This window comes from Phyllobates terribilis, unplaced genomic scaffold, assembly GCF_046119375.1.
Source record: "Phyllobates terribilis strain yellow unplaced genomic scaffold, ASM4611937v1 Scaffold_13__5_contigs__length_258822181, whole genome shotgun sequence".
Lineage (NCBI taxonomy): Eukaryota > Metazoa > Chordata > Amphibia > Anura > Dendrobatidae > Phyllobates > Phyllobates terribilis.
In genome coordinates this window covers 93,797,049-93,824,666 of record NW_027362773.1, presented here as the reverse complement: position 1 = coordinate 93,824,666, position 27,618 = coordinate 93,797,049, and the positions used below count along the sequence as shown (strand labels likewise).

At 43.9% G+C, this 27,618-nt stretch overlaps 1 protein-coding gene across 5 annotated transcripts in view; it reads left to right on the top strand.

Annotated features, from left to right (window-relative positions):
* Positions 1-27,618, top strand: part of GAS2 (growth arrest specific 2) — a 204,183-nt gene that overhangs the window by 163,291 nt on the left and 13,274 nt on the right. For all 5 annotated transcript variants that reach the window (XM_073659462.1, XM_073659464.1, XM_073659466.1 and 2 more), the window contains exons 5-7: positions 2,882-2,945; positions 13,346-13,493; positions 13,887-13,994. In XM_073659462.1, coding sequence (XP_073515563.1) covers positions 2,882-2,945; positions 13,346-13,493; positions 13,887-13,994 — 320 coding nt within the window. The remainder of the gene's footprint in view (positions 1-2,881; positions 2,946-13,345; positions 13,494-13,886; positions 13,995-27,618) is intronic.

Below are 27,618 nucleotides of genomic sequence, written 5' to 3'. Positions count from 1 at the left end.
TCTAGGCAGAGGATCTTGTGAAAGAAAGGGGAGGAGGTGAGCTGTAACATTGACTATTGTGAATGGTGGATCCTATATTATCTACTGTATATAGAGGTGTTATCAGTCATTGTACAGGAGGAGGAGGTGAGCTGTGACATCACCTGTTGTGAATGGTGGATCCTGTATTATCTACTGTATATAGAGGTAATAATCAGGAAAAAGACAGGATTTGTAGGTATAAAAGTGAAAAATATTTATTAAGCATAAGTACAAAAGTTTTAATGTGTTTAAAAAACTGGATAGTACAACGAAATGTCAGCCATAGTACCTCCGCAACCACATGTTAAAGTATATTGCAAGTGCAGTTTAGGCAAGAGAAACTCCCCTCAGAAAACAAGGTCACAACCAGTGTCCCAAACAACTTGAACAAGCATTGGCAAATGGTTTTCATCAAAGTGATTTTTGAAAAAGCGGCATTCAAACCCACAAAACGCGCGTCAGGGTCTGTCATTTCCATCTCTTTGCCAGTCCGTACTGACACTTCCACCCTTGGTAAGCCTAACCCCTCTCAAATATCACTTTGATGAAAACCATTTGCCAATGCTTGTTCAAGTTGTTTGGGACACTGGTTGTGACCTTGTTTTCTGAGGGGAGTTTCTCTTGCCTAAACTGCACTTGCAATATACTTTAATGGTTGTGGAGGTACTATGGCTGACATTTCATTGTACTGTCCAGTTTTTTATAACACATTAAAACTTTTGTACTTATGCTTAATAAATGTTTTTCATGTTTATACCTACAAACTCCTGATTATCATATTTACTTGGAGTAGGTGCTTTTGGGTGTTTCACAGCGCCAGAATTGGTGCTGTCCTTTGCCATCATCCTTATATACAATTGTTTTTTTGTTTACTCTTCTATATAGAGGTGTTATCAGTCATTGTACAGGAGGGGGAGGAGGTGAACTGTGTGACATCACCAATTGTGAATGGTAGATCCTGTGTTATCTACTGTATATAGAGGAGTTATCAGTCATTGTACAGGAGGGGGAGGAGGTGAGCTGTGACATCACCTATTGTGAATGATGGATCCTGTGTTACCTACTGTATATAGAGGAGTTATCAGTCATTGTACAGGAGGGGGAGGAGGTGAGCTGTGACATCTATTGTGAATGGTGGATCCTGTGTTACCTACTGTATATAGAGGTGTTATCAGACATTGTACTGGAGGAAGTGAGCTGTGACATCCCCAATTGTGAATAGTATAGAGGTTTTACCTGTCATTGTAATCTTGTCTATGATGATAATGAGGCGGTGAAAAGTTTACCACGCAGAGCAGGAAGAGTGAGTCTAGTATAAAGCCCTGTGGCCAGTGTGAAAATTGAATTTTTTTATTTTTTTTTAATATAGATCTCATATGAATAAATAGTATTATTAGTGATACTAGTGAAGTCGCCATGCTCAATGCTGGTCCCTAGTTCTGCCTCATTTCCTTATGTAGATAATGATATGGAAAATTGAAAAAAAAAATTCAAACTGTGAAAAAAAAACAAATTACATAAAAACCTGATTTAAACAACAGGTCATTTTCTGCAGACACATTGGACATTGGCTGTAAGTGTGAAGGCTACGAGTGACACCGCAGGGATTATAATACTGCATTATATTATTATAGTTTATTATTATATTATATCAATACTTTATATTACATATTACAATATTATATCAGATTATTTGCTGCAGAATAACCATGATTTTTCTTGATGATTTTTTTTTATTTTAACCTGTAAATCTTTTCCTCCTTGTATCAGCTGAATATATCGACGCCCGTTTCTCTGCTATGGTAGGAAATCATTGTGCACATGGACATCCTGTCAGTCATCATTTCACACGTGATCATCATTATTAGTAATTAATGTCACTGGCGCTGATACTTTTCATCTTTCTTGTATCCTTTGTATTGGAATTTGTCACAACTGTCGAGATCTCTGCTTGTTGTCCGTGAACGAACCCTTCATCCGAGATGTGACCGATAACCTGCACTGACTTAATACTCACAGCTGAGGATTTGTTACAATGGTCAAGACAATCCTTTGTGAGTGATCGGTCCTACTGATGACCTGAGCAGAAATCTCACCTGTCAGCAAGACAGCTTGTAGATGTCAGTAATAAATATGTGACTCATTTACACAACCGACCTCATTAAAGTCATGGCGCCCATCACTGAAAACATCTGCGAGACCTCCCATCCTTCACTGCACTAGTCTGCCTACATCTGTCTATCAGCATGTCATTATGGAGGAGTTCCCCTTTAAGGTGCCGCCTCGGCACTAATATTGATGATCTATCTCTGACTGTTGTGCCCCCTGATGATCAGGGTTACCCCCGTAGATCAGTCATCAATGGTCGTGCAGAGGTCACCACTTACACCTGTTCACAATTAATGTGTGTATACCCCTTTAAGAAAAAAAATTGTAAAAGAATTTTAATTGTTCTGTTTGTTTCTGGAAATGGATACCATTGACTGACAACCAATAGTCATTATCCCAGCTGACAAGTTGTCACCCCACTTTCGTGGACTCTTCTGTGGTAAACTGATCAGTTATATAACTTTGCCTAGAGAACAGGCCACCTCTGGTAGACTGCAGAGGTGGCCGGTGACCAAGACAACAAGCAGTAAACTACAGAATTGAAAGAGGATTTTTAATAAGAAGTAAATTGCAAAGTTGTTTCTTTTTACAAGCACTTTGCAGTTTTACCCATAAGAAGTCAGGACAAGCCCTTTAATTAAAGTTTTAAGAATACATTTTTTTTTCTTAAAGGGAAATACCCACTAAATATCACTGTTTCCTTATATTGCCGCAGCTGATTAACTGTTTTTTTGTCCTTTTTCTCCTCTAGTTCTACATAAGCAGCCCAGAGAAGTTTGCCTGTGCTTACTAGAGCTGGGGAGAATCGCAGCGAGGTGAGAGGATACATTCCAAAAATATTTACTTTTTTTTACATATTTGACTTTTTTTTTTCTCTTCTGCAATAATAATCCGCTGCAGTAACTGTGACCGATAGATAGTCCACATCTTGGAGGCAGATGTGTAAATGAGCAACTGAGAGATCCTTTCATGCTCTTCTCCATTATATTAAGGGGTGTGTAAACTTGTGCAATCAGGTTTTTTATTGCTACAATGCAGCTAGTAGAAAAAATGAAGTACACCTAGGTCTGCATAGTAGCTGCATACACATGGCATTACCTGTCAGTAACACTAGCTCTGCGTAAGCAGAGGTAGTGCACTACAACCCCTGGCAAAAAATATGGAACCACCGGGCTCGGAGGATGTTCATTCAGTTGTTTAATGTTGTTGAAAAAAAGCAGATCACAGACATGGCACAAAACTAAAGTCATTTCAAATGGCAACTTTAGAGCTTTAAGAAACATTAAAAGAAATCAAGATTAAAAATGTGGTACTCAGTAAGGGTAATTTTTTTCAGACCAAGCAGAGGGAAAAAATTATGGAATCATGAAAAACAAACACACAAAAGAACACTCCAATACATCACTAGTATTTTGTTGCACCACCTCTGGCTTTAATAACAGCTTGTAGTCTCTGAGGCATGGACTTAATGAGTGACAAACAGTACTCTTCATCAATCTGGCTCCAAATTTCTCTGCTGCTGCCAGATCAGCTTTGCAGGTTGGAGCCTTGTCATGGACCATTTTCTTCAACTTCCACCAAAGATTTTCATTTGGATTGAGATCCGGACTATTTGCAGGCCATGACATTGACCTTATGTGTCTTCTTTCAAGGAATGTTTTCACAGTTTTTGCTCTATTGCAGGATGCATTATCATCTTGAAAAATGATGTCATCATCCCCAAACATCCTTTCAATTGATGGGATAAGAAAACTCTCCAAAATATCGATGTAAACTTGGGCATTTATTGAAGATGTAATGACAGCCATCTCCCCAGTGCCTTTACCTGACATGCAGCCCCATATCATCAATGACTGTGGAAATTTGCATGTTCTCTTCATGCAGGCAGGGGTTCAGCAAACTCCCAGGTGTTTCAAGAGTGCCTGACAGGACCCCGTTCCATATGACCTTCTCAGCCGTCTTTCTGCGCTGGCCCTCACCCTTCTTGCCCTGCGCCTCGCCAAACAATGTCCCAAGCCAGTATCCTCGGATCTTTCTGGGCAACCTGGAGTTCCCTGGATCCTATGTGGTTACCTTTTTGGCGACTTGAGTGCGGATGTGGCAACTGCACCCTGAAAGTACAGAAGCCTTCGGTTTCTAGTTGAACTTTGTAATTCTCACTAGTTAGGGGCCGGTCCCCTCTGTGGCTCAATTCCTCCACCGCCTGGCAGATTCGGGCGTACGGGTGGCCTCCAGCACTGCCCATACCCCTGGGATCCCTTCTTCGTTCCTGGAGTCTTCCTCCTGCTCCTCTCCTCCTCCGTCTGTCCTGGGCCTCTCTCTAGGCCCTCCTCCTGTGCAGAGCTCCTACAGAGCTCCTGCTCCCTCTACTTCTCCTCTCAAACTCCACTGACTGACTACACCCAAGATGGCTTCCCTTTTTATATCTTCCTTCTCAAGTGCTCCCCTAATATGCTTCCTCAACCCACACCCACTACATGGTTCCCCATCACTTTGGTTCCCCCCACTCCAGCCAGGGACAGGACTCAGCAGGAGAGCGACGCATCTTTCCCCTTCTGCTGGTCTGGAGTAGTGTAGTGTTGGATGCAGGTGTTGGGGTCCTGGGCAGCACTCCCTCCTTACCTGAGAGAAGGAGATACCACACCTCTGGGTGAGATGCAGTACATCTGTGGCGACTGAACCCGCAGGGGCGCCACACTTTCATCCAGTCATCCACAGTCCACGATTGCTTTTCCTTAGCCCATTGTAACCTTGTTTTTTTCTTTTTAGGTGTTAATGATGGCTTATGTTTAGCTTTTCTGTATGTAAATCCCATTTCCTTTAGGCGGTTTATTACAGTTCTGTCACAGACATTGACTCCAGTTTCCTCCCATTCGTTCCTCATTTGTTTTGTTGTGCATTTCCTGTTTTGGAGACATATTGCTTTAAGTTTCCGGTCTTGACGCTTTGATGTCTTCCTTGGTCTACCAGTATGTTTGCCTTTAACAACCTTCCCATGTTGTTTGTATTTGGTCCAGATTTTAGACACAGCTGACTTTGAACAACCAACATCTTTTGCAACTTTGCCTGATGATTTACCTTCATTTAAGAGTTTGATAATCCTCTCCTTTGTTTCAATTGACATCTCTCGTGTTGGAGCCATGATTCATGTCAGTACACTTGGTGCAACAGCTCTCCAAGGTGTGATCACTCCTTTTTAGATGCAGACTAACGAGCAGATCTAATTTGATGCAGGTGTTAGTTTTGGAAATGAAAATTTACAGGGTGATTCCATAATTTTTTCCTCCGAATTGAGTGATTCCATAATTTTTTCCCTCTGCTTGGTCTGAAAAAAATTACCCTTACTGAGTACCACATTTTTAATCTTGATTTATTTTAGTGTTTCTTAAAGCCCTAAAGTTGCCATTTGAAATTACTTTAGTTTTGTGCCATGTCTGTGATCTGCTTTTTTTTCAACAACATTAAACAACTGAATGAACATCATCCGAGCCCGGTGATTCCATAATTTTTGCCAGGGGTTGTATAAGGCAGTGTGATGTGATGCATTACAAAATATGTCTATTAAAGTGCCATCCGAAACTTGGCTTTTTTATATGCAAATTAGGCCTGCAAGTGCACTTATAGGAGTATCCATGCACTTGTAGTCTATGACTCCTTTTAGCTTTTCCCCGTCAGCACCGCCCTCCACTTCTTGATTGACAGTGGAGAGTAGAGGTGACGTTATGCAGGAGCCATATCCTGCAAGTACTGATATTGTCCATCAGTGCACTTGCAGGCCTAATTTACAAATGAATAAAAGCAGAACTTTGGCACGGCAAATGGCGATGTCATGGGCTCCTTTCATAAAGGGAACCTGTCACCAGTTTTTTCACCTACAAACCCTGCCCATCACCTTTAAGACCATGTGAATGGGGTTCCTACAACCCCTTTATATCCTCAGGGGTGCCCCTGCATACCTCTGGAAATGTGTTTTTATATATAGGTGTATATAGGGTCCGATAGATGTCTCCAGATTGCGATCCGTGCCGCCCCGTTTCCTTCAAACGCCGCCTCTTCTCTCTGGATGTAAGTGGATGACTTCTCAACGACCGCGGCGACACTGATCACAATCTGGAGACATACATCGGTCCGGAACGCACAATTTACATGCAGCGCAGGACATGTATAAAGCACATTTCTGAAGTATACAGAGGGACCCCTGAGGATATAAAGGGGTTGTAGCAACCTCATTCACATGCTGTTAAAGGCACTGGCGGAGACAGGCAGAAAAGGGCCCCTGTGCAAGAACAATATATGGGCCCTTTGCAGTCCAAGAGCTCCTGATAATGTAAAATTGCACCTGGTTTGGAGGTAGAAATGGGCCATTGTGTGGCCGCACAGGTTGCACCAATGATATGTCTGCCCCTGGTTAAAGGGGATGGGCAAGGTTTGTAAGCAAAAACGCTAGTGACAGGTTCCCTCTAATGTTTTACAGTGCTCTATCCTCCACTACCTTTGCTTGCCCTAAAGATAGTGTAACTAATGGGACATCTGTAATTAAAGGGAACTTATTTTTTATTTTACATGCACTGCGGTGAAATCTGAGATTTGGTTGCACAGTTTACTTGCCCTTTAATCTCTTATTTAGCAGTACTGTCAGATATTCTGGTGCTATGGGAAATATTTGGATATGTTGCTACAAAAATCACTAACAGATCTACGGTACATGTTCTGGATGAGATCTACACGTAGGCTTCTGTAAATCACATTAGGTTAGGTGCAGGGACAACTCCACCTTAAAGGGATCATCCATTCTGCACAATCTCTACCTATGCAGCATGTCCTACACCGATCAGCGATAACGTTACAACCACCTGCCTAATATTCTGTAGGTTTCCCTCGTGCCCATCGGGGCATAGACTCCACCATACCTCTGGAGGTGCCCTGTGGAATCTGACACCAAGACATTGGCAGCAGATCCTTTAAGTTGCTCCGTAAACCCTCCATGGATCAGATTTGTTTCTCAAGGACATCCACGGATTGAGATCTGGGAATTTGGAGACAAGTTGTCAACTTGATCTCTTTATCATATTCCGAAACAGTTTTTTGCAGTGTATCGGAGGCATTATCAATCAGGAAAAGGGGCGCTGCCATGAAGGGGGGACAGTACAATGCTTTGGAAGGTAGTAGGTGTTACCTTCACATGTTGCAAGGATTCCCAGCAGAGCATCGTCCAAATCGCACCCCCCTGGCTGAAAAACACCACTCCTGTCCCACTCTATACAAGAAGTGCACCCTTGTCGCCAATGGAAAACTGGGCAGAGTGGGCACTAGTGTGTCACCCAGGGGGATATAGGGGACTCGGTACCCGGGCCCTTTACCTTGTTTATGAGGTCACGGCAGTCGGCTCCCGGGCCCGTACTCTGGGTCTCTCTTTAAAAAGGGGTTTTAGTGTACAGTTTTGTCTCGTGAAACCACCTGTGGTTTCCGGTAATGGTTACCGGCGCTGCTGCAGACCTCCGGGGGTGATGGGATGGCAGCTGTGATGTTTCTGCTCCCCACAGGCGTAGCGGGCCCCCGGGGCAGTGTAGGTGCAGATGGTGGTGGTGGAAATAACAGACAGAGACAGTGGAGTGCAGTCATCCGAGTTTACTCACAGTTCTTTTTAGGCTCCTCGGGTACCACTGTCCAGGTGTCAGACTCCCGCGTCGCACTGCGTTTGCCAGGCAGGGGTTCAGCACTCCTTCAGGTATATTAGAAGCACTTAACGGGACCCCCTTTCTATATGTTCCTTTCCTCAGCCGACATTCCGCGCTGGGTCTTCTCCCTCCTGCCCTGCGCTTCCTCACACACAGTCACGATCGGGTGCTCTGAAGTCCTTCTGGGCAACCTGGAGTTCCCAGACCTACTTGATGCCCTTCACGGTGACTAGGGTGAGACTGTGGCAACTGCACCATGGAAGTGCAGAAGCCTCCGGTTTTTCCAGCCGAGACCTGGAGTAACATGGTTGGTCCAGAGACCTGTTCCCTTCCTGCGGCCTGATCCCTCTGACACTTGGCAGATTCGGGTGCACGGGTGCCGTCCTGCACTCGCCGTACCCCCTGGGATCCCTTCTGTTCCTGGAGCATTCCTCCCCTGCTCCCACTCCTCTCCTGGGCCTCTCTCACTAGGCCCCGCTGCGCTGTGGAGCAGAGCCCCTAAAGAGACTCTGCTCCCTTCCTCTGCTCTTGCTGCCACCTACTTACTGCACTGCCACTCTAAGATGGCTTCCCTTTATATATACCTCCTATCAAAGTGCTCCCCTGTTCTGCGTCCTCCACCCACACCCACTACTGGTTCCCCCTCTCTTTGGTTCCCCCCACTCCAGGCAGGGACAAGGCTCAGCAGGAACACAGTGCATCTTGCCCTTCCAGCCGGCCTGGAGTAGTGTAGTGTTGGATGCAGGTGTTGGGATCCCGGGCAGCACTCCCGCCTTACCTGAGAGAAGGAGACACCACACCTCCAAGTGAGGTGCAGTACCTCTGTGGCGGCTGAACCCTCAGGGGCGCCACACTAGCGTAGGCTCAACAGATGCTGGTGCCAACCCTGATAGCATGTACGTTGCAGTAGCTTTTGACAGCGGTCCACGGCTATGAAGTCCCATACACCGCAAGCTGCGATGCTCTGCGTGTTCTGACAACTTTCTATCAGTGGGAACTTTTTGTAGTAACGTGTGCTAAAGAAGCTCTTCTATGTAATCGGACCAGCGGGGTGAGATCTGCTCTTCATGCACATCAATAAGCCTTGGGCACCAATGAAATTTCTCCTCTTTTCAGATTGGACCACTTGGTACTCATCACATCAGACTGTTTTTTTTTTTTTTTTTTTTTTTTTACATGAATCTATGTATTTCTGGCTAAAAATAATATTTGCAATTGGGTTTTATTCAAAATTTTGCATTATTTGCCTTCTATAGCCACAGTGCTGCGCTGTCTATTGCTGGCTGCAGAATGAGTTAACTAAGAATCCATCAGTGAGCTCAGTATAATGGGGGAGTTTGAGAGAGCTTCTAGCTTTTATTTGTCTCTTTCTGATCTCTTTTTTTGCTGATTTATGACCAGAGACCACATCAAAGTTAAATATGTCGGAAAACAAAGAGCCTGTAAAAGTAACGCTATTAAAGAAAACTAATAGCAAATATGATATTTACTCCCAAATACATGCATTTAAGTAAAGAAACTAAAATTGTCCCCAAGGGTATATGGAGATAATATTGGGCTCCCCCAATCTGCAATGGCCTGATGGATCTGGTGCCCACCCAAACGTCTATGAGGCAGAAATGGTATTAGGTTCCCCAAGAGTGGGAACATTTTTTTTTCTGGCCAAGAAAATCCCTCTTTCCCCAGATTAGTTCTTTAATGGGAATCTAGCAGTGTAAAAAAATGGACGACATGTATCATCAGAATGACCTGCTGTTTAGATTTTTGTCTTGAATGTTTTAGTAATTTTTTATTATTTTTGATATCACAATCAACATCTTTTCATGTGGGCCCATAGGACTAATATAAAACTCTATGGATCCAATTAATCATTTTACGTTTTTTTCAGTCACTTTTCCTTTTTGTTTTGCCTCGTGGTATTAATTGACGGATTTTATGCCAAATGTTGTTTGTGAATTTAGCGCAAAATCAAAAATGCTTTTCATTTTTCTCTTTTCACCTTTTTTTTGTAACCTTTCAGCATAAAACAAGCTGCATGTGCTGCTGACATATTGCAAAATTTAACCCAAAATTCCAGATGTATCATTTCCATAAAATTACTCCGGGGGGTAGACAAATGTACATACATTTGTGCAAAAATTGTTAAGAGGTGTTATCAGTCATTTTACAGGAGGAGGAGGAGGTGAGCTGTGACATCACCTATTGTGAATGGTGGATCCTGTGTTATCTACTGTATATAGAGGTGTTATCAGTCATTGTACAGGAGGAGGAGGTGAGCTGTGACATCACCTATAGTGAATGGTGGATCCTGTGTTATCTACTGTATATAGAGGTGTTATCAGTCATTGTACAGGAGGAGGAGGTGAGCTGTGACATCACCTATTGTGAATGGTGGATCCTGTGTTATCTACTGTATATAGAGGTGTTATCAGTCATTGTACAGGAGGAGAAGGTAAGCTGTGACATCACCTATTGTGAATGGTGGCTCCTGTGTTATCTATTGTATATAGAGGTGTTATCAGTCATTGTACAGGAGGAGGAGGAGGTGAGCTGTGACATCACTGATTGTAAATAGTATAGAGGTGTTATTAGTCATTGTAATCCTGCCTCTGATGATAATGAGACTGCTAAAAACTCTTTGTGAAAGGACTGGAACTAAGAACCTAAAACAGCCCCAGTAGCCAGTGTGAAAATTGGAAGATGTCTATTTTTTTTTAATACAGATAGTCATCTGAAAACTATACTGTGTATATAATCTATCTATCTATCTATCTATCTATCTATGTGTGTGTGTATATATATGTATATATTGTTTTATTAAAAAAATATACATTTAATACAAAATTCTGGTTTAACCAATGGGCCATTTTCTGATGATACTTTCCCTCTAAGCATGTATTATCATTGCCGGCCCCAGGATTTATCTCGGGTTTTGGTACAGATTGTGCCTAACGTGTGACTTCAGTGCAGGTAATGGAGCAATGGATGGAAAGTTCCCCATTCAGACTCCTAATGTTGTATTTTATAGGCAGCAGATTGGCGCGGGCCGGCGGCGAGGGAGGGGGTAATATTTTGGTGATTTGAGCTGCAGGCACAAGAGAGCTGTGTGTTCTGCAGCCGCTCCTCTTGTTTTATGGCCGGGGCCATGTGCAGGTGTAGGTTCTCCATCCTCAGGGACGTCTGTGATTTACGGCCTATAGGACCGGCCAGACAGACAGGAAGTACAAGGAATCTTTATAGCCATTCCTTCCCCGCTCGGGGAATGTTTCATCAAAGCCGTGGCCCGTTCCCTCCGCTTCGAGGTTTCCATTGTTCTTGGCGTCTATGGTCCGCGCTGTTGTTTGCAGGAAAAGTGCAATTACAGATGACACAATTATAGGTCCGTGCCGTGTCCATGATGTCCCAGCTTTATACTGGGGTTTCTACGCCAAGTGCCCCTCTACTCAAAGCCCACCTCCAGATCATGTCTACAATGTGCATAAGTAGCCAATGGGGGCACTGATTTATGCTGAATGTCTGGGGGGCAGTAAGGACCCTCTTGTTTTAAGTGCTTATCCCCTTATTAAGAGAGGAGTAGTATGGAGGGGGAATGCGGAGTACATACACTATATGGAGAAAAGTATGTGCCCCCTCCACATCCCACCTATAGGAGCTTTTCTCACCTCCCAGTCTACATCCATAGACATTAATATGGAGTCTTCCCCTCTGCAGATATAACGGCTCCGGCTCTTCTGGGAAGGTTTTCTATAGGATTTTGGAGGAGTTTGTGGGAATTTTTCCCCTTCATCCAGAAGATCATTTGTGAGGTCAGACCCTGATGTTGGGGGGAGGCCGGGCTCACAATCTCCGTTGGGGTCCGGGCTCTGTGGTGTCATGTTCTCCCCTCCATGTCTGCATGGACCTTGTGCACTGGGCACAGTCATGGGGAATAGAAAAGAGTCTTCCCAAACTGTTCCCACAAAGCTGGAATTGTCCACAATGTCTTGTGCTGAAGATTAAGATTTCCTTCACTGTAACTAAGAGGCCGAGGCCACCTCCTGATAACAGCCCATAGCATCATCCCCCTCTACCATCTGTACAGCGGCACAATGCAGTCAGGGGGTAACGTCCTCCTGGAATCACCAAACCCAGACTCCTCCATCAGACGCAGATAGAGAAGTGCGATCTGTCACTGCACAGAACACATCTCCTCCAGAGTCCAGTGGTGGCGGCTTTACACCACTCCATCCGACGCTCTGCATTGTGCTTGGTGATGTACGGCTGTATGCAGCTGCTCGGCCATGAAGCTCCCGCAGTGTTTGTGCTGATGTTATACCAGAGGAGGTCTGGACTCTGCAGTTATGGGGTCAGTAGAGCGGTGGAGACTTTTCTGCCCTCTGCTGCTCCACACTCGGCCCCCCACTCTGTAACGTTACGGGGTCTCCACTTCGTGGCTGAGTTGCTGCGGTTCCTTCCCCTTCTCAATAATATCACTCGCAGGTGATGGGGGAAGATTCAGGAGGAAGAAATGTCCTGAACGGACTTGTTACCCCGGTGGCTCCTATTACAGGACTGCGCTGGTATCAGTGAGCTCTGCACCACCGGCCGATCTGTTACATGTTAGGAAAGGCCGACGGCATGGCCAGGAGCTGAATGTTCTACACTGGGGAAGAGGGGCTGGATGTTATACACTGGGGAAGGGGGAGAGGGGCCGAATATTACACACTGGGGGGAGAGGGGCCGTATGTTATACACTGGGGGGGGAGAGGGGCCGTATGTTATACACTGGGGGGGAGAGGGGCCGTATGTTATACACTGGGGGGGAGAGGGGCCGTATGTTATACACTGGGGGGGAGAGGGGCCGGATGTTATACACTGGGGGGGAGAGGGGCCGGATGTTACACACTGGGGGGGAGAGGGGCCGTATGTTACACACTGGGGGGAGAGGGGCCGGATGTTACACACTGGGGGGGAGAGGGGTCGGATGTTATACGCTGGGGGGGAGAGGGGCCGGATGTTATACGCTGGGGGGGAAGAGGGGCTGGATGTTATACATTGGGGGGGAGAGGGGCCGGATGTTATACACTGGGGGGGAGAGGGGTCGGATGTTATACACTGGGGGGGAGAGGGGCCGGATGTTATACACTGGGGGGGAGAGGGGTCGGATGTTATACACTGGGGGGGAGAGGGGTCGGATGTTATACACTGGGGGGGAGAGGGGCCGGATGTTATACACTGGGGGGAGAGGGGTCGGATGTTATACACTGGGGGGAGAGGGGTCGGATGTTATACACTGGGGGGAGAGGGGTCGGATGTTATACACTGGGGGGGAGAGGGGCCGGATGTTATACACTGGGGGGGAGAGGGGTCGGATGTTATACACTGGGGGGGAGAGGGGTCGGATGTTATACACTGGGGGGAGAGGGGTCGGATGTTATACACTGGGGGGGGGGGGGGAGGGGCCGGATGTTATACACAGTTATATTGTTATCACTTTTACTATATATCGCATTACTCGTGCTGTTTTATATAACCTTCTCATTATCTGACCCCCTCAGGTTCGGTGTGGAGCCGCCTGGATTAATAAAACTGGAAAAAGAGATTGAACAAGAAGAAACACTTTCAACCCCCACCCCATCACCGTCCCCCTCACCCACAAAGACCTCATCTGGGAAAAAGAGTGCTGGGAAGTTACTAGATGACGCTGTAAGTTCTGTGAATATTTCTGAGCCCCTATGACATATACATTACATTATATCTACACTGAGGAGCCCTTTTCCCTCCACACTAGGTCAGGGGTGGTGCAGCACAACAGTTCATCCATGCTCAACCCTTTACGTGGTCTGCATGTCACACTGGCAGGGCTTCTGGAAGCTGAGATATGTGGAGCTGTTTGCAGGACCACATGAAGGGAACATTGTGGTCACTGTTGCTTTTCATGGGCAGCACAGAGAAACCTAAAGCTCTGCATCGTGAGGACCCTACAAACAACTCCCCATATCTCAGCTCCTTGTGAGTATAATATAGGGGAATAGTTTGACTTCTGTCGTTCTGATTTTTCAGTCCTGTCCTTAAACGAATTAAACTTTGCGTTTTTAGGTTCAACGTATCTCCGAAGATCCTCCGTGTAAATGTCCTAGTAAGTTCTGTGTGGAGCGTCTTTCTCAAGGACGGTACAAGGTCGGAGAGAAAATCCTTTTTATACGGGTAAAGTATTTTATTCTCCGAGGCCATTTATAGTATATTTTATATACGGCATATATTATATTTCTAATGTTGATGTGTCAAAGCTTTGCTTTGAGCATTTAATGTCCCCTAGTGTCAGTATGCAGCTGGAAAGCAGGCGCATTTATGTAATCCATCATGTAGACAGGAAGGCAGCACTGGAGACTTTAGGAGCCCATACGGCCAGGACCTGGAACTTGCACAGAAAACTAATTCACTATTTAATTTTCGCAGAAAGTAAAGTGGAACGCTAAGAAATTCTGAATTTCTTACATTTATATCCATCCTATCATGGGTACGCGGACACGTCGCCGTCACCTGAACACTTCTTCATCAAATGCAGAGGATTTTTTCTGTACAAATGGTGTAATCCAGCCAGAGCCGGTTATTAAGCAATTTTGGCCGTTTTCCAGCTGCTGTATAAATAAAGTAACTGAGCTTTCTGTGAGAGAGCGGAGTCCTGGAGGGGCAGCCGAGGACTGTAAGCAATTTACTGCCAATCTGTCTACGTGCCACCCACACTTTGTGCCACCGTCCCAAAGGATAGTTTGCTTCACTGGTGTGACTGTGGGTGTTTAAAGAGAACCTATCACCAGGTTAAAAGTCGCCCATTTTTCGTCTTATTTTATTCCCACTGTTCAACTGAGAAATCTGCTTTTAATTTTTTTTAAATCCACCCTATGGTTCCAAAGATATGGAACTTTTTATTCAGTGCTACTTTGTATGGTCTTTATATGGGGGCGTGGCTCACAGGGTAATTATGCAGAGCAGCCTAAAGACACGCCCCCGAGGATCATGTGAGCCACGCCCCTTTAGTAATAACCATCAAAATTAGCACTAAATAAAAAGGCCCATATCTCTGGAACTGTGCGGCAGATTTTAAAAAAACAAAAAAAAACAACATACTCAGGGGAGCAGAGGGAATAAAATAGGAGCAAAAACTGAATACTTTTGACCATCTTTAAACTGGATTTCACATAAAGCAATTCTATAAAGTAAATCAAATATAGAGAAGGGGCAGAGCATGGCACAAAGACTGTCCTCTGAATTTTTGTGTCATGCTGCTTCGTCTCTTCCACCCTGCATCACCGTATATGAGATTTAGGAGTGCTGAGGTTTTGTTTTTTTTTGCTTTTTACATTGGAGGGATGATTTAAACTATTATAATTTTGTTGTTTTTATTATAACAATTTTAAAAGTATTTTTTAATGTTTTTATAAGTCCACATAGGGGACTTGAACGTCCGATCTCTTGATTGCTTATAAAATACAGTGTAATACTGTGGTATTGCAGTGTATTACTTATTTATCTCATGAGCTTTTTATGGATGTACCAACACAGCAGACAGGTGGGCCTTCAGTAAGCCCCCGGCTGCAATGATAACTTGTATCATGGGTGAGGTTAATGGGCATCGAAATGGATTCCCCCCCCCACCTTTTGTTTCTAACTTATTAAAGGGGTTTATTCAAATCAATAGGGGGTTGATGTGCCGTACCTGGCCACGGCCACTATTCTGTCAACTGAGCAGTTCTGGCCACCGCCGACGCTGAGAACAGCTGATTGGCGGGGCTGTCACAGCCCCACAATCAGATATTGATGACCTGTACTAAGGATAGGTCATCAATGTTAAACCCCTTTTAAATGTTCGATTTTTCCTGCAGTGCCACTAGAGGCGATAGAAGGTATTGCAAAGTGTGCATTCACATGACTGGGCTGTGTAATGCAGGACAGGTCCTCCTGAGAGGGAGACATTCTTTTTCACTGCTCTACACTGAACTCAAGAGATGAGGGTCCTAAACAGAAGCCCCCACCTTTACTTACACTCAATTTTCATATACTGGATTAGAGACTAACTGGAGAACTTGCAGCAGAATGTCTGTGTCTGCATCTGGCTCCTCCCCTCTTCATAGAATGTTATAAGCACCAAATGCCATCTCCTATCTCAGTAATGTTTAAAGAGTAACCATAGTTTTCATAAATCAATAGTTCACACTACAATAAGCAACTTTGTAATATGTCTTATCAGAAAATTCTGCTTCTTTCTCTTTCTGGACTGATCTTTCATTCTCAAAATATTCAAGTCATTGGTAAAATCAGTTTCCAGTGAAAACAGATTTTCCTATTACTTAGATAGGAGATTATAAGTACAATTGGTGCTTATAAAGTTCTATGGAAAACTGTAACTGTCATTTCAAGAGAACTTGCAGCAGAATGTCTGTGCTTTCTTTTAGTTCTTCCTCCTCTATAGGGATAACTGTAACTGTCAATTCAGGAGAACTTGCAGCAAAATGTCTATCAATCTCCTCCTCTCTTCATAGAATATTATGAGCACCAACTGTCACCTCCTATCTCAGTAATATAGCAATCTGTCTTCACTGAAGACAGATTTTACCCATTAATTGAGAATGAATGATCAGTCCAGGAGGAGGAAATTTTTCTGATAAGAAATATTACAAAGTTGCTTATTTTCTCGTGTACTATTGATTTATGAAAAAAAAAATTAAAACAACAATTACTCTTTAAATGTGAGCCAATAATAATTAATCAGGCTTCTCCATTATGTTGATGGTGGCGTCAGTTCTCCGCTGAAGCATTATTCATATATTACATTGAAGCCGGTGGATGGGAAAAAAAAAATCTCTTTCATTGTGAGAACAAACGATTTTTTAAAGATGTTTTCCCTTTTTAATTATTCAATACGAGCAGGAGCGGCGCTTTGATCTGGGAAGTAACATCGCATATACCATGTGGATGCTGAATATTGATCGACGTCTCTGCCTTGCGCCCGAGATGCGGACGATCCGGGAGATCGAGGATGTATTAAGGAGTGACTCTTAACTCTAACTCAACTTGAGAGATGGGGGGCATCGTTCTGTTGCCATGGTAGCGAGGCCGGGAGATTTCTTTAGGGATTTGCAAGAAGCAGAGGCATTAAGAATGAGCGATGTGAGTAGCTGAGATGTATTGATGCCTGCTCGCCGCATTCACACATTATACACCATTCCACACCCCGCGGCGGCAGCAACATTGTGAGCAGCATGTATTGCTTCATCTGAAAAATAGCAAGAAACATTGGCCCCTGAATAATTTTTTGGAATGTGGCCCTTAAAATTCAAAAGATAGATGGATAGATAGATATTGAAATTGCAACACCAAGAAGGAAGAGCTGCAGAATTCTAGATTTCACAGATGGAGACATTACTGATCTGCAAATGATGAAAAAATGGAAACAACATTTTTTGAAAACATCTGGATTTCTTCAGTCTGGAGTATGAGCCTCATGCAGAAAACCCGGCACTTCCAGCCTAGGCTGCGATCAGTGAGATTATTAGTGGTCGTCTGAGGAAGGTTCTGCTGCAGAATGAACTTGGGCAAATCATCAAGATCCTCTGCTGGCAGCTCCTGTGTAATAACCATCCAATGTTGTCCCCAATGTGCTCGATGGGAGACAAGTCTGGAAACACTGCAGCCATGGGAGCAGGTTGAGGCCACGCAGGATGCTTATAGTACCACGAGCAACATGCGGTCTGGTGTTGTCCTGCTGAAAAATGGCTCCTGGGTCACTTTTACCATCCCTCGTGAAGGCCTCTTTATGACGTTGCCCATGTTGTCTCCAGACCAATTTCCGGCTATTATTTAGTCAAAAGTGGGACTGATGGCTGAATAGGAACAGACCTCCATTCAGCTCTCAATTATCATCTTGCTCTGAACCATGACAGCCTTTGAGTGCGGTGACATGATGACAGTGGTCACTTGTAGCTGGACGTCCAGCTCGTAGCCCAATGCTGTGCACACACCTTCCGATGGCTTGTGTAGACACTGATTAATACCTCAGTCTTGGTCTATTTTCACTTGTAATACATAATGAATCACTACATGCCGTTTTCTAAAGCTGGAGACCACGTGGGCAACGTCATGAAGAGGCCTTCACGAAGGAACATCGCACCAGTACTCCTCCTGGGATTATGGTGGGGGGTGGCGTGTAATGTACAGTAGCCGGACCCCTTTAGTCTTCTTTATTCCAGGTCAAAAACAGCTCAAAGTTCCATTGATTTGGTGATGGAAACAGTGGTGCGGCCATTTCTTCACAGCGTCCCGAGAGCCGTTTTTATCATGTGTCGCTCATGTTACTGTGAGCCGCCAGCATGGCCTAAACTTGCTTCTATGGCTGCAGCGTCTCCAGACTTGTCTCCATCGAGCACATCTGGGACGCTATTGGTCGGTGATTACACAGGAGCTGCCAGCAGCGGATCTTGATGATTTGCCCAAGTGCATTCAGCAGTAGAACCTTCCTCCGATGACCATTAATAACCTCAGTGATGGCAGCAGAGGCTGGAAGTGTCGGGATTTCTGCATTTTGAAGAAATCCAGATTTTTCAAAAATTTTGCTTCCATTTTTCCATCATTTCCATCAGTAACGTCTCCATCCTGGGATTTTCATCATTCCACCACTTTTTCTTCTTGACGTTGCGATGTCATTGTTGAGAAGTGCAGATATATAGTTTGCTGCATTTCTCGTATCCTAGGACAAGGTCACACTCCCAGCCCTTGTCCTATCAGACAGAATAAACTATCATGGAGAGAAATGTAGTTTTTTTATTTCTGCCTCCTGAATCTAAGGGTCCCCACTATTTACCTGCTACAAGTGCCCACCAGCAATATCGCACCACCCCACAGCGATGATGGGGAGGAGGTATGGTCCTGTGTAGGAGGCTCTGGGGACTGTTACTGTGACCCGGGGAGGAGGGTCTCGCTGATATCTATCTGGTCTATGCCGTGTATCTGTACATTATATTCTGGAATATTATCTTTCTCTCCGGTGACTGATCGTCTTACATTATTATGCAGCCTGGTTTGTCGCCCTGAAGGTGGGAAACCCATATTAAAGTGCGATCCCATTGTGATGAGATTTATACATGGATACACCAAGCACGGCATTAGAGGGGACTAAGAAAAGAAAAAAATTAACCCATCCATAATGTTTTTCATCAGTGAACTTTCTAAAGCCGACAGGGGGTCCACGACCTTAGGAGCCACATTCTATGCAAAAAAACATTAAATGCCCCCTGTGACGGTCATAATTCCCCAAGTATTCCCTATAGAGTAATAATGGCCCGAGTGCCCCTTTATAAAGTCATAATGCCCCAAGTGCACCCTTATAGAGTTAGGCTATGTTCACACATCATGTTTTTTTCAGAGCTTTTTGCTGCAGATTGTTATGCAAATTTTCAGCTGCCTTTTGCAGGACCAGCAAAGTCTATGAGATTCCAGAATTCACTGTTCACACATCATGTTTTTTTTTGTTCAGGATTTTGTGCCTTGCATGGTTTTTTGGAAAACACACCAAAATTTGTTTCAGCGTTTTTTCAGCGTCTTTGATGGCAAAATGGAATGGGGTTCTTTTTTTTCACAGAACTTTATGTACATGCATAAAAAGAGACAGAAGGACAGTGAAAAAAAACACTGAAAAAAATGCACCAAAAACGCATAAAAAAAGCACCAAAAACTGGAAGAAAAATCCTGAACAAAATGCCCTTGAAGATCAGGTTTTGCTGCAGAAAATTGACGCAAAAAAAACCATAATGTGTGAATATAGCCTAATAATGGCCAAGTGCCCACTTATAAGGTAATAATAGCCCTGAGTGCCCCCTTATGAAGTAATAATGCCCCAAGAGTAGACTTATATAGTCGTAATGGCGTGAGTGCCCACCTTTGAACTAATAATGGCCTGAGTGCCCCCTTATAAAATAATAAGGACATTATTACTATTTAAGGGACAGCGAAAGAGCTTTAAGTGCCCTGATATCAAATAAAATTGTACTGAGCCCCTTATAAAATAAAAATGCCCTGAGTGTCCCCCATATCAAGTAATAACACCACTGTGGTTGCAGATACAGTGGAGATTGGCCCTCACCTGAACAGACAGCCGCGAGCCACACATCAAGGACCCCCAAGATACATGAGTCTCACATGGGGACCACTGGTCTAGACAGTCCTCTCTGAGCTCAACCCATCAGTCGCATAAATCTCTCTCCTATCCTCATACAGTGACATGTAAAAGTTTGTGCACCCCTGGTCAAAATTATTGTGAACAGTTAAGCAACTTGAAGATGAAATGATCTCTAAAGGGCCTAAAGTTACAGATGACACATTTCCTTTGTATTTTAGGCAAAAATATATATATTGTCATCTTTTACATTTTAAAAGTTACAAAAAGGAAAATGGGCCGATGCATAAGTTTGGGCACCCTGCATGTTTATAGTACCTAGTAGCACCCCCTTTTTGGAAGTATCACAGCTTGTAAACACTTTTTGTAGCCAGACAACAGTCTTTCAATTCTTGTTTGAGGGATTTTCATCCATTCTTCCTTGGAAAGTTCTTCCAGTTCTGTGAGATTCCTGGGCCGTCTTGCATCCACTGCTATTTTCAGGTCTAGTCACAGATTTTCAATGATGTTCAGATCAAGGAACTGTGAGGGCCATTGTAAAACCTTCAGCTTGTGCCTTTTAAGGTCGTCTATTGTGGATTTTGAAGTGTGTGTTTAGCATCATTAACCATTTGTAGAAGCCATCCTCTTTTCATCTTCAGCTTTTTTACAGATTATGTTATGTTTGCATCAACAATTTGTTGAAATTTCATTGAATCCATTTTTCCCTCTACCCATGAAATGTTCCCCGTGCCAAGATTGATCCACCCCCATGCTTAATGGTTGGCGAGATGTTCTTTTCCTGAAACTCTGTGCCCTTCTTTCTCAACACATACCTTTTGATCATTGTGGCCAAAGAGTTCTATTTTAACCTCATCAGTCCACAGGATTTGTTTCCAAAATGCATCAGGTTTGTTTAGATGTTCTCTTGCATACTTCTGACACTGAATTTTATGGTGAGGACGCAGTAGAGGTTTTCTTCTGATGACTCTTCCATGAAGGCCATATTTCTGCAGGTGTCTCTGGACAGTAGAACAATGTACCACAACTCCAGAGTCTGATAAATCTTTCTGAAGGTCTTTTGCAGTCAAGCGGGGGTTCTGATTTGCCTCTCTAGCAATCCTACGAGCAGCTCTTACTGAAATTTTGCTTGGTCTTTCAGACCTTATCTTGACCTCCACTGTTACAGGTAACTGCCATTTCTTAATTACATTTGGAACGGTGGAAAGGACAACTTCTAAACGCTTTGCTATCTTCTTATAGCCTTCTCCTGCTTTGTGGCCTCCACCATTTTCTGAGTGCTCGGCAGCTGCTTAGAAGAACTCATGGCTGTAGTTTTTTGGCACAAGATTACAGGAGGCTGGGTTTTTATAAAGCTGGGAAATTTGCATCACCTGGCCTTTCCTAACGATGATAGTGAGCAAGCCATAACCCTAGCAGGCTAATTAAGGTCTGAAACCTTGGTCAAAGTTATCTGAACACACAAATCTCCACGGGTGCCCAAACTTTTGCATCGGCCCATTTTCCTTTTTGTAATTTTTAAAATGTAAAAAATGACTATTTTTTTTTTTTTTGCCTAAAATACAACGGAAATGTGTCACCTTAAACTTTAGGCCTTTTGGAGCTCATTTCATCTTCAACTTGCTGCTCACAATAACAGTAATTTTGACCGGGGTTCCCAAACTTTTACATGCCACTGTAATTCGTTACAATGTACCAGTGCAGGGAAAATGTATCCAAAGGTTTAGATCACAGGATTGTGTACACTGGATACAAGTGTAACAAACCCTCAGCTATTAGAGGTAGATAGGAAGGCAATGGCAAAAATTACAAGACAATCGAAATTTTTGCAATTGACCCAAGGAGATACAATTTTTCTTTCCTGATGAGGTCACACGGGTCTGAATGTTCCCGGAAATTCCGTAATATCCGGACAGTCCTGGAGGAATCTGGGTATTGGAGAAATAAATCAGATTTTTGCACATTGCTGGATTTTTTTTGGGCAGTATTTTGGTCTGAGTTCAGCGATGCAGGGAGAGCGGCAGCGGCGTGTGTGTATACGACGTGCGATGTAATGAGATTATAATGGGTCCAGCCTGGAGCCCGAGCTCAATTACACCGTAATCGGGGCCGAGTGTTCTCCACGATGTCTGCATCATTTCCCCGATGTGACATTTTGCTATTAAGTGTCGCCGGGTTACAATTTGCAATATCTCTCCCTCATTCATCACAATTGTTTCAGGAAAGCGGATTCGTGTCTGCAGCCTCTCCTAGATAAGTGATTACAGGATAAGACGCGGCCGCGGCGCGGTGTAAAGAGGGCGCGGCGCTGATCGCACAGATAGGAGTCAACACGCTGCTGATAGAATACAGCACCATCCACCGGGGACGTCGTCAATCTGAGAGAGACAAATAAATCCGCCTGTTTATGATGTGCTTATCAAGAGACAGACGTAACCTGACAAATAGCGGAGACACCGCAGATCACTGATCGCTCACTCTCTGCAGAAAGTCGTCCTGATGATTGACAGCTCAGTACAGCCCACACCTCATTCATGGGGGGCCGCCCGTTAATTAACCTGGGGGATACCAGGCAACGAAAATGAAACTAGTTAGAAAATAGAAGTGTGGCGCTCTTGGACTGAGTCATACTTAAAGGGGTTGTCCATCTTTAGGCACAATTTCTTTCTTTTATTTATTTTTTTTACCTAAATACATGTATTTCAGGCTGAAAATAATTTTTGCAATTGGGTTTCATTAAAAAATTTGCACCGATTGCATTCTACAGCCTCTGTGTTGCACTGTCTATTGCTGTCTGTAGAATGAGTGTACTGAGAATCCATCAGTGAGCTCGTGCTGACGGTTTCTAACTCTTTTCTCTATCTTTTTCTGAGCTCTTCTCTGCTGATTTATGACCACAGGCCTCCGCAACGTTAAAGAGCCTGTAAAAGCAAAAGCGGCCATCAATGCAGAGGGTTTGGGTACCTACATTCTGGAGATAGGTTCTGGTTTCAAGGGTTGGACCTGCTTCTTTCATCTTAGGCCGCATTCAGATGACCATATAAATCGGACCGCAATGTACGGAGTGGCCAGTGGGTCTCCTAACCCGAGCATGACAGCTGCATAGAAATATATGAAGCTGTCACACTCTGGTCGGGAGACCCGCCGGCCAGTCCTTCCAGTGCGGCCCGATCTTGGTCCGATTTAAATGGCCTTTTGACGGGCCCTTACCCTGAGGATATGCCATAAATCATCCGAGGAGCCAGAACAACCCTCGCCCATAGTCCTTCTGGAGATAATTTGACTATTATGGCAAGAAACTACCTCCCTAGCCCAATTATAATTACTTGCTGTAAATGTCGCTCTTCTCCTGAATCCGGCGATGTTTTTCTTTTATTCCTGCGCCTCTCCGTTCCTGAGATATGACCTCTTCTTCCCTGTATGTAAATATAGTCGTTTATACAAGTGGGTGTGGTCATAAACTCTTCTTCGTGGGTGTGTACTTGAGAACCACACCAAATTGGATAAAAAAATACTAGATTTGTATACAGGGAAGAAGGGGCCATATCTCAGGAATGGAGAAGCGCAGGAACAAAAAAAAATCAGCGCCGGATTCAGGAGAACAGCGGCATTTACACCAAGTTAAAAAAAAATACATTTATGGCAAGTGACAAGTCCTCTTTTACAGGTGCTCACACTAATATACAGTCATGGCCAAAAGTTTTGAGAATGACAACAAAATTATATTTTCCCATGATCTGCTGGCCTCTGGTTTTTATTAGTGTTTGTCTGATGTTTATATCACATACAGAAATATAATTGCAATCATATTATGAGTACCAATAGGTTATATTGACAGTTAGAATGAGTTAATGCAGCAAGTCAATATTTGCAGTGTTGCCCCTTCTTCTTCAAGACCTCTGTAATTCTCCCTGGCATGCTCTCAATCAACTTTTGGACCAAATCCTGACTGATAGCAGTCCATTCTTGCATAATCAATGCTTGCATTTTGCCAGAATTTGTTGGCTTTTGTTTGTCCACCCGTCTCTTGATGATTGACCACAAGTTCTCAATGGGATTAAGATCTGGGGAGTTTCCAGGCCATGGACCCAAAATCTCTATGTTTTGTTCCATGAGCCATTTAGTTATCACCTTTGCTTTATGGCAAGGTGCTGCATCATGCTGGAAAAGGCATTGTTGGGCGCCAAACTGCTCTTGGACGGTTGGGAGAAGTTGCTCTTGGAGGACATTCTGGTACCATTCTTTATTCATGGCTGTGTTTTTAGGCAAGACTGTGAGTGAGCCGATTCCCTTGGCTGAGAAGCAACCCCACACATGAATGGTTTCAGGATGCTTTACAGTTGGCATGAGACAAGACTGGTGGTAGCGCTCACCTCTTCTTCTCCGAATAAGCTGTTTTCCAGATGTCCCAAACAATCGAAAAGGGGATTCATCAGAGAAAATGACTTTGCCCCAGTCCTCAGCAGTCCACTCCCTGTACCTTTTGCAGCATATCAGTCGGTCCCTGATGTTTTTTCTGGAGAGAAGTGGCTTCTTTGCTGCCCTCCTTGAAACCAACCCTTGCTCAAAGAGTCTCCGCCTCACAGTGCGTGCAGAAGCACTCACACCAGCCTGCTGCCATTCCTGAGCAAGCTCGGCACTGCTGGTAGTCCGATCCCGCAGCTGAAACAGTTTTAAGATACGGTCATGGCGCTTGCTGGTCTTTCTTGGGCGCCCTGGAGCCTTTTTGACAACAATGGAAGCTCTCTCCTTGAAGTTCTTGATGATGCGATAGATTGTTGACTGAGGTGCAATCTTTGTAGCTGCGATACTCTTCCCTGTTAGGCCATTTTTGTGCAGTGCAATGATGGCTGCACGTGTTTCTTTAGAGATAACCATGGTTAACTGAAGAGAAACAATGATACCAAGAACCAGCCTCCTTTTAAAGTGTCCATTGATGTCATTCTTACTTAATCATGACTGATTGATCGCCAGCCCTGTCCTCATCAACACCCACACCTGTGTTAATGGATCAATCACTAAAACGATGTTAGCTGCTCCTTTTAAGGCAGGACAGCAATGATGTTGAAATGTGTTTTGGGGGTTAAAGTTCATTTTCTGGGCAAATATTGACTTTGCAAGTACAGTAATTGCTGTTAAGCTGATCACTCTTTGACATTCAGGAGTATATGCAAATTGCCATTACAAAAAATGAAGCAGTAAACTTTGGAAAAATTACTATTTGTCTCATTCTCAATACTTTTGGCCATGACTGTATTATCTTGCCTATTGAGGTGCCTGCTTAGGAGATGGCACAACAATGAATCTATATTCTGCACACACGTCCTACAAATAACCAAGAGACATGATCGTGCAGTTGGAGATAAAAGTGGAGAATCCCTTTAAATAAAATTACCTTAATTTACCCCCCAAACAGCCAACTTTTACATTAAAATGCTCAGCATTTAACATTTCTCAACCAACTACGTAGATTTGCATCAATTGATGACCATTTCAGTTGAATTTAATGGCCAGCAGTAGCTTTAGGACAAAAGCTGCAAAAGGTGTGAATGATAGAGAAAGAATCATCAACTAAAACTTACATTGTTTCTTTGTCTTTGGGATTTCTTGGCGCAAACCTGCCACCTAGTGGCTCAGTGTGGAATTGTGCCTATGAGCAGCACACAATACACAGTAGACATTTGCTATCATTTTTCTCTCTCAGCCACAAAAACAAAAAATGCTGCAGATTTTTTTTTTTTTTTTTTTTTTTGGGGGGGGGGGGGGTATTTTTCCTTAATGTCACAATAAATCTGCTCCTGCGATGCTTAAATCATATCCTGACTGTAGAGATTAGTATATTTTAGGCAATAAGAAGAAGTTGAAAAGTTGTAATATAACAGATTATTAAAGGTGTTTTATTATTATTTCAGCAAATAAAGTTTTTTTCTTTGCACAATTGAAAGTTAAGCCATTTTCCAATTCTTCACAATTTTTTCAAGATCACTGCTTGCTGGCAGTTAATAAGAACGGTGATTTTGTGAATGAACATCAGTTCTGATCTTGCAATGATCTCGCCTTTGCAATGCTCATTACCATATACTTTAGACAAGGTGCACCGGTTGGCGGCGTAGTGCTTCTTTTTGCAACATTTTTCCAAAATTGCAAAAAAAAGTGGTTTTGAAAAATTGGAAGAAAAAAAATGCACAAAGGTTGCAATTTGTTAATGCAGGTTTATAAGAGGTACATCTAGGTGTCAATCACATGAATAGGAGAGATTTAAATCCCATAGTGATTAATAGCAGAGATGTTGCAACCCGTGAGGAATTGGTACAGAGATTATATCAGAACATTCCATAACCGTTCGCATTCCGGTTTCCATTCACTGACTCCTGTGTCTAGTAAGAATTAGGAATAATGTCCCCCTCATTCTTGATATTGCGGGGGGATGGAAATCCTGGAAAGCTTCTAGCAATTCTTGAATCTTCCACTCATGCTCATAGCTCCTGTCATTCCCCACTCAGCATAATCCTATTTGTACAGCCATTAAATATTTACAGGGTCAGGTCGCCCCTCCGTCTCCTCCGGCTGATTTCCCTCTTACCTTTAGATGCCAGGTATTAAATCTGTAGAAAGTGAACATTTCTCAATTTATATTGGACATTATCGCCTTGAAGATTCTGTAATGTTCTTCAATCTTGGCCAAGAAAATAAAGTCATCACCGCTCCTGAGACAGTAGCCAGCAGGGGGCGATAAGGAGCAGTTTTGGGTAAATTTCTGGACATTTATTCACTACTAGATGGTGGCCCGATTCTAACGCATCGGGTATTCTAGAATATATATATGCGGCTGACCGGGCGCGACTAATCAGCGAAGCAGTGTTTAAATGGGTTGTGCACTACTTTAAATTAACCCCCAATGTATCCCCCCGGGGCCCCTAATGAATTTTGGAGGACCGGGGAGCGAGGCCGCCGGTCGAGGTACTTCTGCTGCAAGCAGCCGGGAGATGACCGGCTAGCACAGGGTGAGTGGGTGAGCGTGTGAGGGAGATGACCAGCTAGCACAGGGTGAGTGGGTGAGCGTGTGAGGGAGATGACCAGCTAGCACAGGGTGAGCGTGTGAGGGTGAGCGTGTGAGGGTGAGCGTGTGAGGGTGAGCGGGAGAACGTGAGCGGGAGAGCGTGTGAGAGTAAGCAGGAGAGCGTGAGCATGTGAGGGTGAGCGGGAGAGCGTGAGCGTGTGAGGGTGAGCGTGTGAGGGTGATCTCCCGGCTGCATCGCCACTGACCTCCGTGCGGCAGATGAGCCACTAACGGCCGCCATCTTGTTCTGAAATCCCGCGTCGCTGATTGGCCGCGGCCGGACCAATCAGCGACGCGGGATTTCCTGGATAGAAGGACAGACAGACGGGATAAGACAATTATATATATTAGATTATATCTATCTATTTTCTGAGCTGTGATTTGTAGAAGCTATTTGTACAGGGGGCAGCCAGAATGAAGCAAGAGTGAGATTAGATCTGTCATATTGGATTTTACTGTATTGATCTACTTAAAGGGTTTGTCCACCTTTTTGGGGACTTTTTTTTTTTTTTACTTAAATGCATGTATTTGGGGCTAAAAATGATTTCTGCAATAGAGTTTCATTAAAAATCGTGCACCGTTTTACTTATACAGGCCTT